The 15,802-nt window shown below is 41.7% G+C and overlaps 1 protein-coding gene across 1 annotated transcript in view; it reads left to right on the forward strand.

Annotated features, from left to right (window-relative positions):
- PRR14L (proline rich 14 like) overlaps nucleotides 1–12,548 on the forward strand; it is a 28,657-nt gene extending 16,109 nt beyond the window's left edge. Inside the window, exons 6-9 of the mRNA XM_040349673.1 lie at nucleotides 5,063–6,119; nucleotides 8,080–8,186; nucleotides 8,663–8,734; nucleotides 10,537–12,548. Coding sequence (XP_040205607.1) covers nucleotides 5,063–6,119; nucleotides 8,080–8,186; nucleotides 8,663–8,734; nucleotides 10,537–10,828 — 1,528 coding nt within the window. The 3' untranslated portion in view covers nucleotides 10,829–12,548. The remainder of the gene's footprint in view (nucleotides 1–5,062; nucleotides 6,120–8,079; nucleotides 8,187–8,662; nucleotides 8,735–10,536) is intronic.
- The last annotated feature ends 3,254 nt before the right edge of the window (nucleotides 12,549–15,802 follow it).

A 15,802-nucleotide genomic window follows, 5' to 3' on the forward strand; every position in this document is an offset into this window, starting at 1 on the left:
GCCCCCAGCTTTCACTCCACTAATGACTCTTGTACTGTTCTCAGCATGCCTACTGATGCATCCATTTGCAGCCTGGAATCTTCTGCCCTCTGCTCCTAGAATCTCTGCCATCTTTGGAGTCTTCACTAGCTCAATTGGGCATGACCACCTGCTCTGCTTTAAAGTGATCTTAAAGGACATTTGTATATGGGTATAAAAAAAACATAAATTCCTTTTTTTTTTTTTTTTATTATTTTTTTTTTTTTTCAGTGATCACATTCCCTCTGTTCAGTTGCATAAGAACTGGGGTGGTCTCCTGCTTTTAGTGTGGTCAGTTTTTAAAAGAAAAGCAATACAAAGAACAGTATACTTTTTTCATACAAGTACATGATACAGCAGGCACATATCAGGAATATGAAATGCTTCGGTAACACACGCTTTAAGTAAGCTTTTGCTTTAGCCATGCATTTATTTTTGGGACTGTTTTTTGCTGACTTTGAACACAGAGGCCATAGATGCAATCCTGCACCTTCCTCTACAGATTCTATATCTGATCTGTCCCTGGCTTTGGTGGTCTCTGAGCCAACAAATATGTAGTTTCTCCAGTCCTTGCCAGACTAACCAGCGTCTGAGGAGTTGGTCTGCCATCACTCCCAAAAATACTGTCTGAGCAACAGAGGCATCTCGGAATCGTTTATTCTCGCAGTGCTAAAATCTCAGTCTACTTCTCACAGGGTTTATCGCCGTACGTGGAAAGCTCACTTTACTTGGTGGCAGGTGTAAGGATTTTTCTCCAGGAAATTATCCAAAAGGCAAATTTTTTTTTTTTTCTTCCCATTGCTGGGTCTGGCCCAGCATGTGGCCCTCCACACTATGCGTGAGTCCTCTTGGGCGTTGAAGCATCTGGTTGTGAGACTTGCAAGGTTGCCCCCTATTCATTGGTTCACACGTGTTCCAAATTCTATTAGAATGTTCATGTCTCATCTGATACCAGCTTCGGGCATAAGGTCTTTCAGGCTGCTTTGAGCTGCAGGCAGTCTCCAGTCCTGTGGGGGTTTATTTTTTGCTTTTTGTTTTAGTGGACCTATTGGTGTTTGCTGCAATGCTTACCCCTGAGTTGTACATCCTGACAGTTAAAGTGGTTGTAAAGGCTGAAGGTGTTTTTTATTTTTTTTTCTCCTTCATGGATATGGATGGTGTGCAGCCACACTGTGTCATATGGACGCAAAGAGCCGGCTCAGGAGCAAGCAGGCATGAGTGACCCCACAGCAAGCGGCTTGCTGTGGGGGCACTCAGCAAGGGGGAGGAGGCCAGAGCACCCGCGGGGGAACCGAGCAGAGGAGGATTGGGGCTGATGTGTGCAAAGCCACTGCACAGAGCAGGTAGGTATGACTTTTACCTTCTTGTGTCCTATAATTTTATACTCTCTGTAAAATCCTTTTCTTTAAGTCTGAGTTTCAATAAACCCACCCCTCTGTGTTCATGATCACGCTCTCAGTACTTAATTTTGTAGAGAGAAAGAGACCTGCAGATAGTATTTTTTATTTTTATTTATTTATTTTCCCCAAATTGCCATTCAGGACAGCACCTGGAGAGAGCGCAGCTCCACCCATTTTCCCAGGAAGCACTGTAGACCTTTTATTTTCCTCCTTCCGCAATGCCTTCCATTATAGTGTATCCTCCACCCAGCAGTTGCCGGTGTTCCGGAGCCTCCGGCCTGGTTCTGTGTGCCCGGGGGCTGCAGGTTTTGGGCTGACAGGCAGTCCGGGCGGGAAGCCATGGCTTTTGTGGCAGTCCCTGCATGTCGGCCATGGGTCAAAATGGTGGTGTTTTCGGAGCGTGGGGACGCCGGGACAGTCTATTTAAGATGGATTCTCCCACAGAATTCTGCTGCACACTCTGCACGAATGGGGGTGATGTCGGCAGCATTGGCGGAAGCAGGCGCCACAAGCACCAGCCTAGCCCAGGTAAGAGGGGTATCTTCTCCTATTGAATCTTTTTCAGAGGGGGGGAGCCTGCTACTGTGAGGACTTATAGTATTTATATAACAGGACAGTTTCCTGAATGCTTGTAGCTCCCTCAATTGCTAGGGCCCATAGTCAGTAGGCTAGAGGCTATCCTGCAGTCCCCTCCCAAAACCCTCTGTCCCAGTTTGGTCTGTCACACTACCCAATGCCAAAAGCTTCTTTCAGAGAGCTAATGAACCTCCTCTTGGGGCTGACATCTACAATCCCAGCAGTGACATGGGCACAGTTACACTCAAGGCTTCTACAAAACTTTCTTGTTTTCACAATGGAATGGGGACCCTTCTACAGTGAAAGAAATGGCTCTTATTCCCCATCAGATCAAAAAAATCTTTAGTATGGTGGCTGAACGAGAACACATTGCTTGAACCACAGAAATCCTGCAATCTAGATGCTATCAGGACAGATGTTCGTTTATGGGGAATGGAAGGCTTACCTAGAGGACCAAGTGGCACAAGGGTATGGAACAGATCAAGTTTAACAAAGTCCTCAAACATGGGGGAACTAAAATCAGTAGAAGGTGCTTTACATCATTTTATTGCACAAGTCAGGAGACATGCAAATTTTAATAATGTTACAACCATCACTTCAACAAGCAAGGGCGTAGAATGTCACACCACTTGATGGTCCTGACAAACATCTTATGACCTGTACACACAAGCGGAATTTCCGTCGGGAAAATGGATGGTTTTTCCGACGGAATTCTGGTCAAGCTTGGCTTGCATACACACGGTCACACAAGTTCTCTGAACTTTCGAGCATTAGGAATGCAGTGACGTACAACACTACGACGCAGCGAGAAAACGAAGTTCAATGCTTCCAAGCATGCGTCGAATTGTTTCCGAGCATGCGTGTTTTTTTTCCTGTCCGAATTCCATACAGACAAACGGATTTTCCAATAGGAATTTTTTTCCGCCGGGAAAAACTGAGAACCTGCTCGCAAACTTTTGCTGGTGGAAATTTCGACAGCAAAAGTCTGATGGAGCATACAGATGGTCGTAATTTCAGATGAAAAGCTCACATTAGACTTTTGCTGGCGGAAATTCTGCTCGTGTGTATGGGGCATTACAGTGGGCATAATCAAACTTGCTGTCTTTTGAAAGGCCTACCTAAAGGTGAAACAAAATTTTCTTGCAAACTTCTTGAGCAGAACTTAAACCAGTCTGAGTAGTCTCTAGACCAGCAGACATTTGAGTTGCTAATTTAAGAAATGGGGGAGGGGGGGGGTTTCAACACCTGCTAAGACCCTCCTGACACCCATATAGTTGAACCCTTAGTATTCTAGGCCTAGTACCAGGGTTCCCTCTTGGGTAAACCTCACCTTTTATCGAAGACGAGTAGAACATTCTCTTTTCACAATGTCTCCAAATGGAGTGGCTGAGCACTGTTTAGGCAGATAACCTGTTGGGTACCGACTCATGTGGTACTTTTTGAGCCGGGGAATGCCCCAAGGCTCTGTTTTTGTAAATCTATTAAAAATCAATAGAGAGAATTTAAAAGAATGAAAATAAATGGGGGGGGGGCTTCCCAAAGCGGAGCATCTTTTCGCCACAAGAACCAAACCAAAACAGAAGAACTTTCTCCTTTTAGAGGACAATGACTGTAGTTTTGAGGCATTTGCACATCCATGGATATTCTCACTGGCATGTGCATTTCCCCCAATCAACCTGATTCAGAAAGTTTATAGAAGACAAAGCCATGGTAATACTGACTGCTCCTCACTGGCCACAAAGGCCTTAGCTTGCACACTTTTACAGGATTAGCATAGCCCCTCCAATGAGCCTGCCTTTCAAGCCTAAACTTAAACAGGGCATGGCGAACTCTCTCATCTAAAAAAAAAAAATGTATAACATTTTCAGCATGGCTACTGAATGGGGAAATATTTAAAGAAGAAATGATTTTCCGATTAAAGGCGTTTGCATTTCTGCAAGCAGAAAAAGTGACATAGGCTTTATAAAATACATTTTTGCCATGGCTGAGAAGACAGTAACAGGTAGGTCACTCATTCCAACAATTCTAGATTTTCTACAAGAGGGGAAGACAAGAATCTGGGTTGCAGCACACCTTAAAGTTTGGGTATTGGCACTCTCCTTCTTCTGATGGAAAAATTATTCCTAAAGTCAACATCCAGACTAGCAGCCTCAAAAAAATTCCCTTCTTGGGATCTGTTGACGGTCTTGCAGGATTTCCTAAGTTCACCCGTTGAACTCATTGGGAGTGTTCAGAAAAAAAACTCAAAAGGTGTGTGTTTTTATTTTTTTTATCCCTGGTATCGGCACACAGGGTCCAAGCTTTATCAATGGTGGGACCATATTGTATGATCCTTTTGGATAAAATGATCCTGCTACCAGATCCAGAATCCTTACCCAAAGTCCTGACAGACTTTCTCGAGATTATCATGCCTTCCTCTTTGCCAATGCTACCGACAAGAGGACTTTTTTTCTACATTCGGGCTTGCCTAGAGAAGACTAAACAATGGAGAAAAAAAACTGCTTTGTTTGTACTATCTTCTGGGACTAAGAAAGCCGACAGAGCCTTTAAAAAACATAGCCAGATGGATCGAGGAAGCCATAGCTCAGACCTATTGGTCACAGAACAAAACACCTACACCACCACCCCTATATCCTCTTGGTGGTGGCCTGGAAGATGACTTGAGAACTGGGTTGATTAACTCGATTGCATGACAGCATGAATTCCCTCCATGTGCATACTTTTTTAATAATAATTTTAGAGTTGTATATTTTAATACCAGTTGTCCTTTCTGTACTGAGACAATAAGGGTGAGTTGTTCTTTATAATGGTGGATGTGATGTTTCCTGTTTTTATGGTTGGTGGAGCTATCTATCAATGCTGGACTAGAAGATTAATAGAAATTGAGTCACTAGGTTGCTAACTATATTTTTGTGGTGTTCCTCAGGTGTGTCTGAATAGTACCATGTGTGATCCTACAAGTGTGTGTGTGTGTGTGTGTGTTTTTTTGTTTTTTTTATTATTGTTTGCACCTGTATGAAAAATATGATGTGCAATTCATCTGTAATGAATGTATCCTTGTTTTACAGTGTTCCAGTCCTGAAACACTCTACTGATTTGATACCAAAGATCTGTTTCAGAGCAGATGAACCAAGGCTTCAGTTTAATGTGTCGTCATGGCAAGAATGTATATCTGCTTTATCTAACCATGCAAATCGTTTATTCTTGGAGGAAGCTGGTGGTGACCTTGAGCCTTCATACAGTTTATTCCACAAGCAGGGCAAAGATGAAATGTCTCTAAACTGTTTGCCTTTTCAGCAACAAGCAAATCTCCTCTGTCTATCTACTGAGCAAACCAGTGGTGTTGAGCTTCCACCATCTTTGTCCACTGAGCAAACCAATGATCTCGGTCATCTGCATTGTCTGTCAATAGAGCAGGATGATGTTATTGAGCCTGTAAACTATTTGTCCAGTGAGCATACCAACAATCTTCTCTCTCTTGATTCTCTACATTTTTTATCCACCAAAAAAGGCAAAGAATTTGGGCCTTCATCGTGTTTATCTGTTCAAGAAGATGCACTCGGAGCAATCCAGTCTTTGCCTTTTGACCAAGGTAATGGTCATGGACCTCCTTGTCAACTGTCCACTGAACAAGACCATGGTCTTGGACCTTTGTGCAGTTTGTCTACTGAGCAAGGTGATGGTCTTGGACATTCATGTGGTGAGTCCATTGAACATGACTATGGTCTTGATCCTCTGTACAATTTATCTAACAAGCAACATATTGATATCAAGCATTTGCATTATTTGATTGATCACCAGGATGTTACTCCATTTCCTCACTCTTTGACCATAGAGCAAATGGTGGATCTAAGACCTCCAGAGGTTTTGTCTCATGAGCAAGGTGATGGCCTGAAAACTTCATGTTGTTTGTCTCCGGAACAAGCTGATAGTCTTGGGGCTCCACTCCTTGTATCTGCTCAGAAAGAATGTAAATTCGCACCTTGCAACTTGTCTATTCTACAAGACAGTCTTGAGCCTCCATGCATTCTGATACCATCCAAGACTTGCGCTTGTCCTTTTGAACGGAGAGAGAGTTTTCCTATTCCTCATGCAAAAGTGGAGAATCAAAACCAGGGACATGAGGTAAGGATAAAACCAGAAAAAGACATTCTCACTACAGGAGAAAAGTCTGCTTATGATGCTGATTAAATGTTAAAACCATAGGCCTTAATATAAATAGACATGTATTTTCTAGTTTGTTTTTGGTTAATGGCCCAACAGCAGCCTACCCTTTATATATGTGTGTGTGGTGTTTTTTTTTTTTTCAGCTGAGAGAAAAAAAACTGACCTGAATTTCTCCCATTCACGGCATGTGTACAAGAATCGTCCCTGCTGTGTCTTTGTATTCTAAAAGTGGGGAGACTCTCCTGCCTCCCCACTGTCAGAATACACTGATCACCACAGCCTATTTGCAGTGCTGATCATAGTGACATTTCCCAGCAGTCCTGTTTGAGAATTTGATAGATTAACTTTTCTCATGAAACAAAATGGCCATATATGGATCAAAATGTGTCCATTTAATAGGTTTACTTCTGTGTCCTTTTGTTTGAGGGACATTTCTTTACCATCTGACATTTGCGGAATATGTGGAAAATGAGAAAATATGCATACATTTTTATTTACTTAAAGTGGGGGTTCACCCTAAAAAAAAATTCTAACATTGCATGGAGCCGACCTATGAGACCGACAGTATGCTGTTGTTGTTTTTTTTTTTTTTTCTTGTGTACATACCATTTTAGGGCTATTTTCACCCCCGGCTTTCCCACGGGAGTGGGCGTTCCTAATCACGGGCTGTGATTGACGTGCTTCTGACCGACGCATACTGCGCGTCACGAGTTGCCAAAATAAGCCGAACGTTGGTGCGTAGGCGCCGTATAGAGCCGCACCGACGTTCGGTTTCTTTCGGCAACTCGTGACACACAGTATGCGCCGGTTGGAAGCACGTCAATCACAGCCTGTGATTAGGAACGCCCATTCCCGCGGTGAAGCCGGGGGTGAAAATAGCCCTAAAATGGTATGTACGCAAAAAAAAAAGGCATACTGTCGGTCTCATAGGTCGGCTCCATGCAATGTTAGAATTTTTTTTTTTTTTAGGGTGAACCCCCGCTTTAAGCCCCTTCTCCACTTTCTCATTTCTTTTAGTCCCTGGATTTTGTATAAAAAGGGCATCTTAGAGAGTCTGAGTGTCTCAGAAGTAAAGATGGACAGAGGTTTACCAATTGTCAAACAAACAATTTCAGAACAATGTTCCTCAGCGTAAAATTGCAAAGACTTTAAATATATCATCTACAGCACATCATGGCAAAAGATCCTGAGAATCTGGAGAAATCTCTGTGCGAAGGGGACAGGGCAAAAAAAATGCAGTATTGCATGCCTGTGATCTTTGAGCCCTCAGGCAGCACTGCATTAAAAACAGGCCTGAATCTGAGTTATTTATGTAAAAATGATATGGTGCAATAGGGGCGTGAATAGCATAATCTCTCCAAGGAGGCAATATTATTTAATTGCTGTAAAGTCCAATATGTCCATAGAGTAATCCAGCAATTTTCTGTATATAGGGCCAAAATGGCACATATAGTTGGCAGCTCCACAAAAATGACAGGCTACAATCTATTTTATGTAGTAAAGACACAAGGGGGCGCCAACTAAATGTAGTATTAGTAGTAAGCTTTAATAAAACCTCCAAATGAGAACTTGCATCATAAAACGGGTAATGTGCTTGCTTGTCAGTAGACAGGATCAGTCAACCCAGGATGACACTTCAATAGTAGCCGGCATGGTGGAGAAGGCTGTGGATCTCAGGCCTGGGTGTGTCGCGTCGTATCCCCCCCCCCCCCCCCTCGGATATTTATCAACTGTCAGACAGCAGGAGTGGACTTTTTTTTTTTTTTGCTGAATGAGAAGGGATACATGGGGGGGGGGGCTTCCAGATTCCAATGAGCCCTCCGCCTGCAGAACTCCCACAACCACCAGCCAGGGTTGTAGTGAAGGGGCCATAATGTGTAGTGTTATTTTATTTATTTTATTTTTTCTTCCTTTCCAGAAAGAGGGTGAACGGAAGCCTCAGCGAGTCTCTCAGATTCGAATTCGTAAAACTATTCCAAAGCCTGACCCAAATCTGACCCCAATGGGTCTGCCCAAACCCAAACGGTAAGAAGATGCATGTTTGACATACAGTGGGATAGCAGCATTTTAAACTGCTCTCTTGCAGACAGCTGAACCTGTGCAGCTTTGTTTTTTCCAAAGTGTAGGTAGCAAAATGGCCGCTTAGTGAGTCTAGATAGTACTGTTTTTCTATGAGTGGGTGGCATCCAAGTATCATAAAGTGATTACTCTTGTAAACTGTGACATGAATGGGACCTTGTTGACATTGATTTTGTGACCATAAAGATATGAAGCATAGTAGGCATGTGGTGATCGGGTATGATTCCTAGATAACGTGTAGGTACATTGCAGATGTTGTGAGGAAAAGGTATGGTTTGTAATTGGTGACTTGGCAATAGGGGTTGTAAAATTCTAAACAAAAATCAGGGCTTGCTCAGTATGGGATGGTTATCCACTATTGGTGCTGCTTTTGCTGCTTACATTTGTGACCTGATTTTAACGTTTTTATATTACATTTTTAGAATAAACAAGAAAGAATTCAGTCTGGAGGATATTTATACCAACAAAAATTACAAATCTCCCCCACCAGCTCGGTAAGTTAAAGCAAAGTTGAGTATATTGTCCTGATATCCCTTGAAACATATGCAAATGTTTGTTCATGCAGTTGCTGTCAAAATGCACACCTTTAAAAGAAAGTTCAACTAGGTTTTTGTTGCATGCTAAATACCACAAATGGTCTTCTATAGTACACACAGATCATCAGACAGGTTTTATACCTGGTAAATCAACATCGATAAATATTCGTAGAACGCAACTGGTAGCACAGATTGAGTAAATTCCAGAGACAGGGGTCTTGGCATCTCTTGATACAGCCAAGGCATTTGACTCTGTAGAGTGGAGATTTTTACAGGCAACACTGGGGAAGTTTGGGCTCTGAAATGGATTTAAATAGCGGGTAAAAATACTATATGTAAACCCACGATCCAAGTTATTGATTAATGGAATACTGACCCCGGCAATTAATTTATTTAGGGGCATTAGGCAGGGGTGTCCGTTATCTTTTCTTATTTGCCATTACTATTGAGGCATTGGCCCTACGATTTCGGCAGTCTGAAGGATATCAGGGGATAGAAATGGGTGACCGTTTAGAACAGATTGGACTGTACGCAGACAATATTATATTGTATATGCAGTACACACAGAATACCCTGGGGAAGGCTATGAGTATAGCTCCATCAATTTACACATCTATTGCACATTCACATCAGTCCCTGCCCTCAAGAAGCTTACAATCTAAGGTCCCTAACGCTTATCCTTACATATACTAGGGACAATTTCGACAGGAGCCAATTCACCTACCACCAGCATGTGGTTTTTTTTTTTTTTTTTTAAACTTTAATTTTATTGAATTTTCAACATTTTCCAGGCAAAGGAAAAACAAAAAAAAAGGACAAGGGGAAAAAAAAAAAAAACATAAAAGCACATATAGCATTGTAAAGAGGCAGCACTAGGAGGAACAAGCAAAGTTGTCGGTAATACAACTGGAGCATAAGATAGGTCAGTGATGGCGAACCTTGGCACCCCAGATGTTTTGGAACTACATTTCCCATGATGCTCAACTACACTGCAGAGTGCATGAGCATCATGGGAAATGTAGTTCCAAAACATCTGGGGTGCCAAGGTTCGCCATCACTGAGATAGGTCAATGCAAAATACAAACTGGTTAACATAGGGCCAAGTGTCTATATCATCACAGAATCCAGCCTGCCACAGTGTGCCTTAGCGACCAAAGGAATATAGGGTATAGTGAAGAAGTAAAAGACATTCAGTGAAAGTGGAGAAAAGTATAGAAAGAGAGGTAAAGAGTGAAGGAGAAAAAAAGAGGAGATAGGTCCACCATCCGCCCCAAAACCCCCCCCCCCCCCCCCACAGCCCGGGATACCCAACCATGCCGCCCCCCCCCCCCCCAAACGGGGGTTATCATGCGATCAGGGCCTCCAGCGCATTTCATAGTTCCCATACCTGGTTGTGGGTATCGAGAGTGTTATTCAGGGAAGCTGTCATGTATTCCATCCTTTTAACGTCCCTGATTCTAGAGTGTAGTTCAGCATGTCTTTTTTGAGTGTGGGAGAAAACTGAAGTACACAAAGGAAACCCACACAGGTAGTGCCATGGCTGGAATTCGACCCAACGACTATAGTGCTGCTTGACAGGGTGCTAACCACTCAGCCACTGTGCTGTCCGTGCTATAAGATTAAGTGGCTAGAAACTGAACATAATTGACTTTATTCACAACATACACAGTATGGTTGTGTTTATCCTCTTGTTGTGTGTGTTTTTGTTTTTTTGTTTTTCTGTGTACATCCTTTGATGTCTTGGTATGATTTCCCTTTAGGAGCCTTGAAACAATATTTGAAGAACCCAAAGAAAAAAATGGTGTTTTGGTGTCCGTGTCTCAGACAAAGAGAAAACGCATCCTGGAGTTTAGAGACTGTACAGTGCCCAGGCCAAAGAGGGCAAAGGGCAAAGTGAGAGTCATGACCTCCTGCAAGAGGGGGCGGAAAGCTGCCGTGGAAGGTGTTCAAATGGATGCACTTCTCATACAGAAACTAATGGACCTGGAAAACTTTTTGTTGGAGCAGGAGGCCGTAGAAAGTGGATCAGCTGCTGCTGAAAAGCCCAGTTGACAAGACTGATTTGCTGAAGGATGTACATGAATTTTAAGAATTAGAAATGTTCATGTTGAATGAAGTTATTGGTGAGAGGACATTAATTTCCATCACTCAATGTTTGAAGGATGTCCCAGACTATTAGAGAATATTGTGTGTACTTTAATTATTTTAATATAATTAAATATATATTTTTTATGTCCCATTCAAATGACCGCAGTCTTTCATATACAATATTGTGGAGACTTAAAAATTGAATGGATTATTGCTTTCTAAGTTCTGTGCATGTTCGTTTGGGACTGTGGCACTCTGAATATTTTAAACTTGCACTGGAAAGCGAAGGATGGCATTAATGCACTTACTGAGATTGTGTCTCTATCTAGATATATAAATATTCTAGTTTTTCCATGTAAAAATAAACAGGACTCTGTTATATTTGGCATTGCGATGGAGGTAACAAGCTGTTTGTTGATGTGGCAGGATTTTTCTGTAATAAAGGTTCAACTCGCTCAAAACTGTTATTTCGGTTTTGGATGGGTAATGACAAAGCGAATCATGTGCCGGTTTCTAAGTCTCAGGGATTTTATTGGTGAGACCTTCCTACTAAAATCTGCTGTTTTCCCCAACATAGTTTTGCCCCACCTGCCACATTCTTCATCATGTAAAATAATATCCAGCAAGCATGGAATCCTTTTTTTTTTTTTTTTTTTGTCATGACTGCAAAAGATGATTAGAGTTGTGGACCTGTGCTCTTGGATCTCGTTGCTGGAGTCCCGTAGAGGTATAAAAAGTCAGTGGATGAGTCTGTCCTTGTGTCCAGCCACAGCTAATGTATCTGTGTTGGGAGGAGTGACAATTTGAAACTTTTCATTTATAAAACTGAAGCACATTACTGTGCATGAGGACTTTAAATTAAAGATGGCTTTTTTAAAGCCACGGGGGAGGGGGGGGGTCCTCCATCCATACAAAACAGGTCACAGCTGCCAATTGATGGGGAAAATGTCCAACGTACCCCTTTTGACAGAAGTCGATGAAACAAATGACGCCTGTTGAATGGGAGAGGGGAGCCCAGACACTGATGGACATTCGGACGGTTCCTGCTGGACTGGCCAAGTTTCGATCAGTGTATGGCCAGCTTTAGCATAGCCTGTGAGAATGACCAGACTCTTAAATGCACTACTCTGGCAGAAATGCCATGGTATACTTCAAACATTCTGATTGCTACTGGCCACAATTGTGACATTGTGCTGTTCTGCTATTAATGTACAAGGCTTTAAACAATTTTGTTGAATCAACTCCTGCCTGCTAAATACTTTTGGCTGGAGAGTGTTTTGTATTTTTCCTTTTTATTTATTTTTATTTTTTTTTCTTCCATTAATTGTGTGTTCCTTGCCAGCACTACCCAAGCCTAAATGGCACACATATTTGGTGAAATCTTCTCCATACAGTGCTGGCTCTTTTATGTATATATTGGATACTTCTTTTTTTTTTTTTTTTTTTCTACCCACTGCACTTCTTTAATAAAGGCCACAATTTTAGGTGTTTTAACTTTTGCTGACTGCTGTTGTGAGGGTTAAACGCTTTTATTTCCTCTCTGCCTGATAGTGATAAGCAGTGTGCGCTTTTGACACGTACTCCATACACTGCACTTTCTGTGAATTTAAGATAAGTTTGTTTGTGCATTTTTGTTATGTTAAGTTATGGATCTTGAATAAATTTTAAAGCTGCTCTTAATCAAGTGATTGATATTTATGATATTTATTATAAAAAGTGCACAAGCTTCTGTAATCCTGTTTTTGTCTCACACCTTTTAGAGGTGCATTATTACAGTTGTGTGTCTGAAAAGCTTACTAAAATGGCTTTGCCACGTCTTGTTTTAGTGCTGTATTAGCTTTAAGACATTTGTGCTTCTAATAGGCTAGAACAAAATCCTGAGATTCTACTACATAAAGTAGATGATACTTTTATTTATCTTTTAGTAAACTGCAAAGAGTGTTTACAACCTGTGGGGACCGCCTTTTCTAAAGTTTACTCATTTTTCTCTGCACTTGAAAGAAGTCTATTGGAAGCCCAAAGTGTTGTGTAATTTTTGTTGTAAAAATAGTTTGTGTATTAATGCAAGGAAAATCTACACAAAGTGGTTGTTTAAAATGTTATGCATTCTGGGGGGGGGTCTAAAATATTCTACAGGTTGTGTAAAGTGCAAAGATGCTGGTTTATTCTGGGCTAGCTTTTTTTCTGGTACAATGTTTTTTATTGAAATATATAAAAAAAAGGGGGAAAAACAGACAAGTTCCCACGCAGGTGATATGAACATAAAACATAAGTGCACATAATAGAATATATACTATAAGGGAACTATTTAATTACCACCGTCTCTCCAGTCGGGGCCGGGGGGCAGTGCGTTATGCCTGAGCCTGAAGACCCAGGGGCCAAGGTAGGTAAAGGGGGGGGGGGCGAGTTATCCGCAAAAACGGGGGCGAAAGAAAAATTAATGAAAAAAAATAATAATAATAATAATGAAAGAAGAGAGAAAATAACAAAGAAAACAACCGTAAAAACACGCACAACAAAGGGAGAAAGAGGGGAGGAATAGAGCAGAACAAGCAAAAATCTCAGAAGCAAAGAAGGAGAAAGGAAGGAAGAACCCTCAGGCTGGAAGTGAGGACAAACTAGGGAGTGTATAGGACCACCACGGGGCCCATACCTTAAGGAATTTAGCATGGGAGACATCTTTTCATGGATCATAAGGGTCGTCGGGGTATTCTTGACCTCTGGGAATGAAACAGAAGGTTTTTTTCCAGGCCCTCGCTATTGTTCGCTTGGCAGTGATAAACAGATATGTCTGGGCTAGCTTTTTTAATGCATCATATACACTATTGTCAAAAGTATTGGGACACCTGCCTTTACACGCACATGAACTTTAATTGCATCCCAGTCCATAAGGTTCCATATTGAGTTGGCCCACCCTTTGTACCTATAACCGCTTCAACTCTTCTGGGAAGGCTGTCCACAAGATTTAAGAGTGTATCAATGGGAATGTTTGACCAAACTTCCAGAAGAGCATTTGTGAGGTTAGGCACTAATGTTGTACAAGCAAGGTCCATAAAGACATGGATGAGTGAGTTTGTGGCAGAGTCCTGACCTCAACCCGATAAAAGACCTTTGGGATGAATTGGAGCAGAGACTGCGAGCCAGGCCAGGCCTTTTCATTCAACACTTGATTACTTTTCATTTTATTTATGGATTTAAAAATCGATATAAATGTATAAGGATAGAGCATTGCAGCAAAGTGTGAAGTAAGCTTCACAGTGTTTGCGCTGCAGGTATAGAGCACCATGTACATACAGCTCCCCAAACAAATAACATACACGCAAGTCCGAAGCCCCCTTACACAGGTCCTAAACTGATTGGTACCTGCAAAATATCTACACTTCATGTACAGTGGATATAAAAGAAATGAGACAAAGATGAATCATTTCAGAACTCCTTTCCTTTAATGTGACCTATAAACTGTACAACTCGGTTGAACAACAAACTGAAATCTTTTAGGTGGAGGGAACTAAAAATTTAAAACTAAAATGGTATGGTTGCATAAGTGTGCACACCGCTAAACTTAATACTTTGTTGAAGCACCTTTTGATTTTATTACAGCACTCAGTCTTTTTGGGTTTGATTTGAGTCTATCAGCATGGCACATCTTGACCTGGCAACACTCTTCTTTGCAAAAACATGCCAAATCCTGTCAGATTGCGAGGGCATTTCCTGTGCACAGCTTTCTTCAGATCACCAAACAGATTTTCATTTGGGTTCAGGTCTGGGCTCTGGCTCGGCCATTCCAAAACTTTAATCTTCTTCTGGTCAAGCCATTCCTTTGTTGATTTGGATCTTTGTCATGTTGAAAGATGAAGTTCCTCTTCATTTTCAGTTTTAGAATGAAAATCTGAAGACCACTTTCACACTGAGGCGCTTTTCAGGTGCTATCACGCTAAAAACGGCGCCTAAAAAGCTCACAAAAACGTAGTTCCATTAAAATCAATGAATGCTTTCGCAGTGTGCTGGCAGGGCTGTGAAAAACCCCCTTCTCTATTGAAATGAATGGAAAGCTCTTCAAAAGCGCTCAGTGTGTTTACTGGCAGTTTAAAAGCACCTCAGTGTGAAAGTGGCCGAAGGTTTTGTGCCAATATTGGTATTTGGAACTGGTCATAATTCCCTCTACCTTCACTAAGGCCTCTGTTGCAGGCCCAAAGAATGATGCTGCCACCACCATGCTTCACTGTGGGCATGGTGTTCTTTTGGTGATGTGCAGTGTTGTTTTTACAGCAAACATATCTTTTGGAATTATGGTAAAAAGTTCAACCTTGGTTTCATCAGAGCATAACACATTTTTCACACATGCTTTTGGGAGAATTTAGATGTGTTTTTGCAAAATTTAGCTGGGCTTGGATGTTTTACCCAATAACAAAAGGCTTTCATCTTGCCACTCTACCCCATAGTCCAGACATATGAAGAATATGGGAGATTGTTGTCACATGTACCACACAGCCAGTACTTGCCAGATATTTCTGCAGCTCCTTTAATGTTGCTGTAGGCCTCTTGGCAGCCTCCCTGACCAGTTTTCTTCTCGTCTTTTCATCAATTTTGGAGGGTCGTCCAGTTCTTGGTAATGTCACTGTATGGTATATCTAATGCCTTGGCAATTCTTTTGTACCCTAATACCTTTTTAACAATGAGAACCCTCTGATGCTTTGGAAGCTCTCTGCGGACCATGGCTTTTGCTGTAGAATGCGACTAAGAAAATGTTAGGAAAGACCTACTAGAACAGCTGTCCTTTTTTATTTGGGGTTAATCAGAGGCACTTTAAATAATGACAGGTGTGTACTGACTCCCATTTAACATGTGTTTGAATGTGATTGCTTAATTCTGAACACGGCTACATCCCCAGTTTTATAAGAGGGTGTGTACACGTCTGAAACCACATTTTATATAATT

Source organism: Rana temporaria, chromosome 1 (assembly GCF_905171775.1).
Source record: "Rana temporaria chromosome 1, aRanTem1.1, whole genome shotgun sequence".
NCBI lineage: Eukaryota > Metazoa > Chordata > Amphibia > Anura > Ranidae > Rana > Rana temporaria.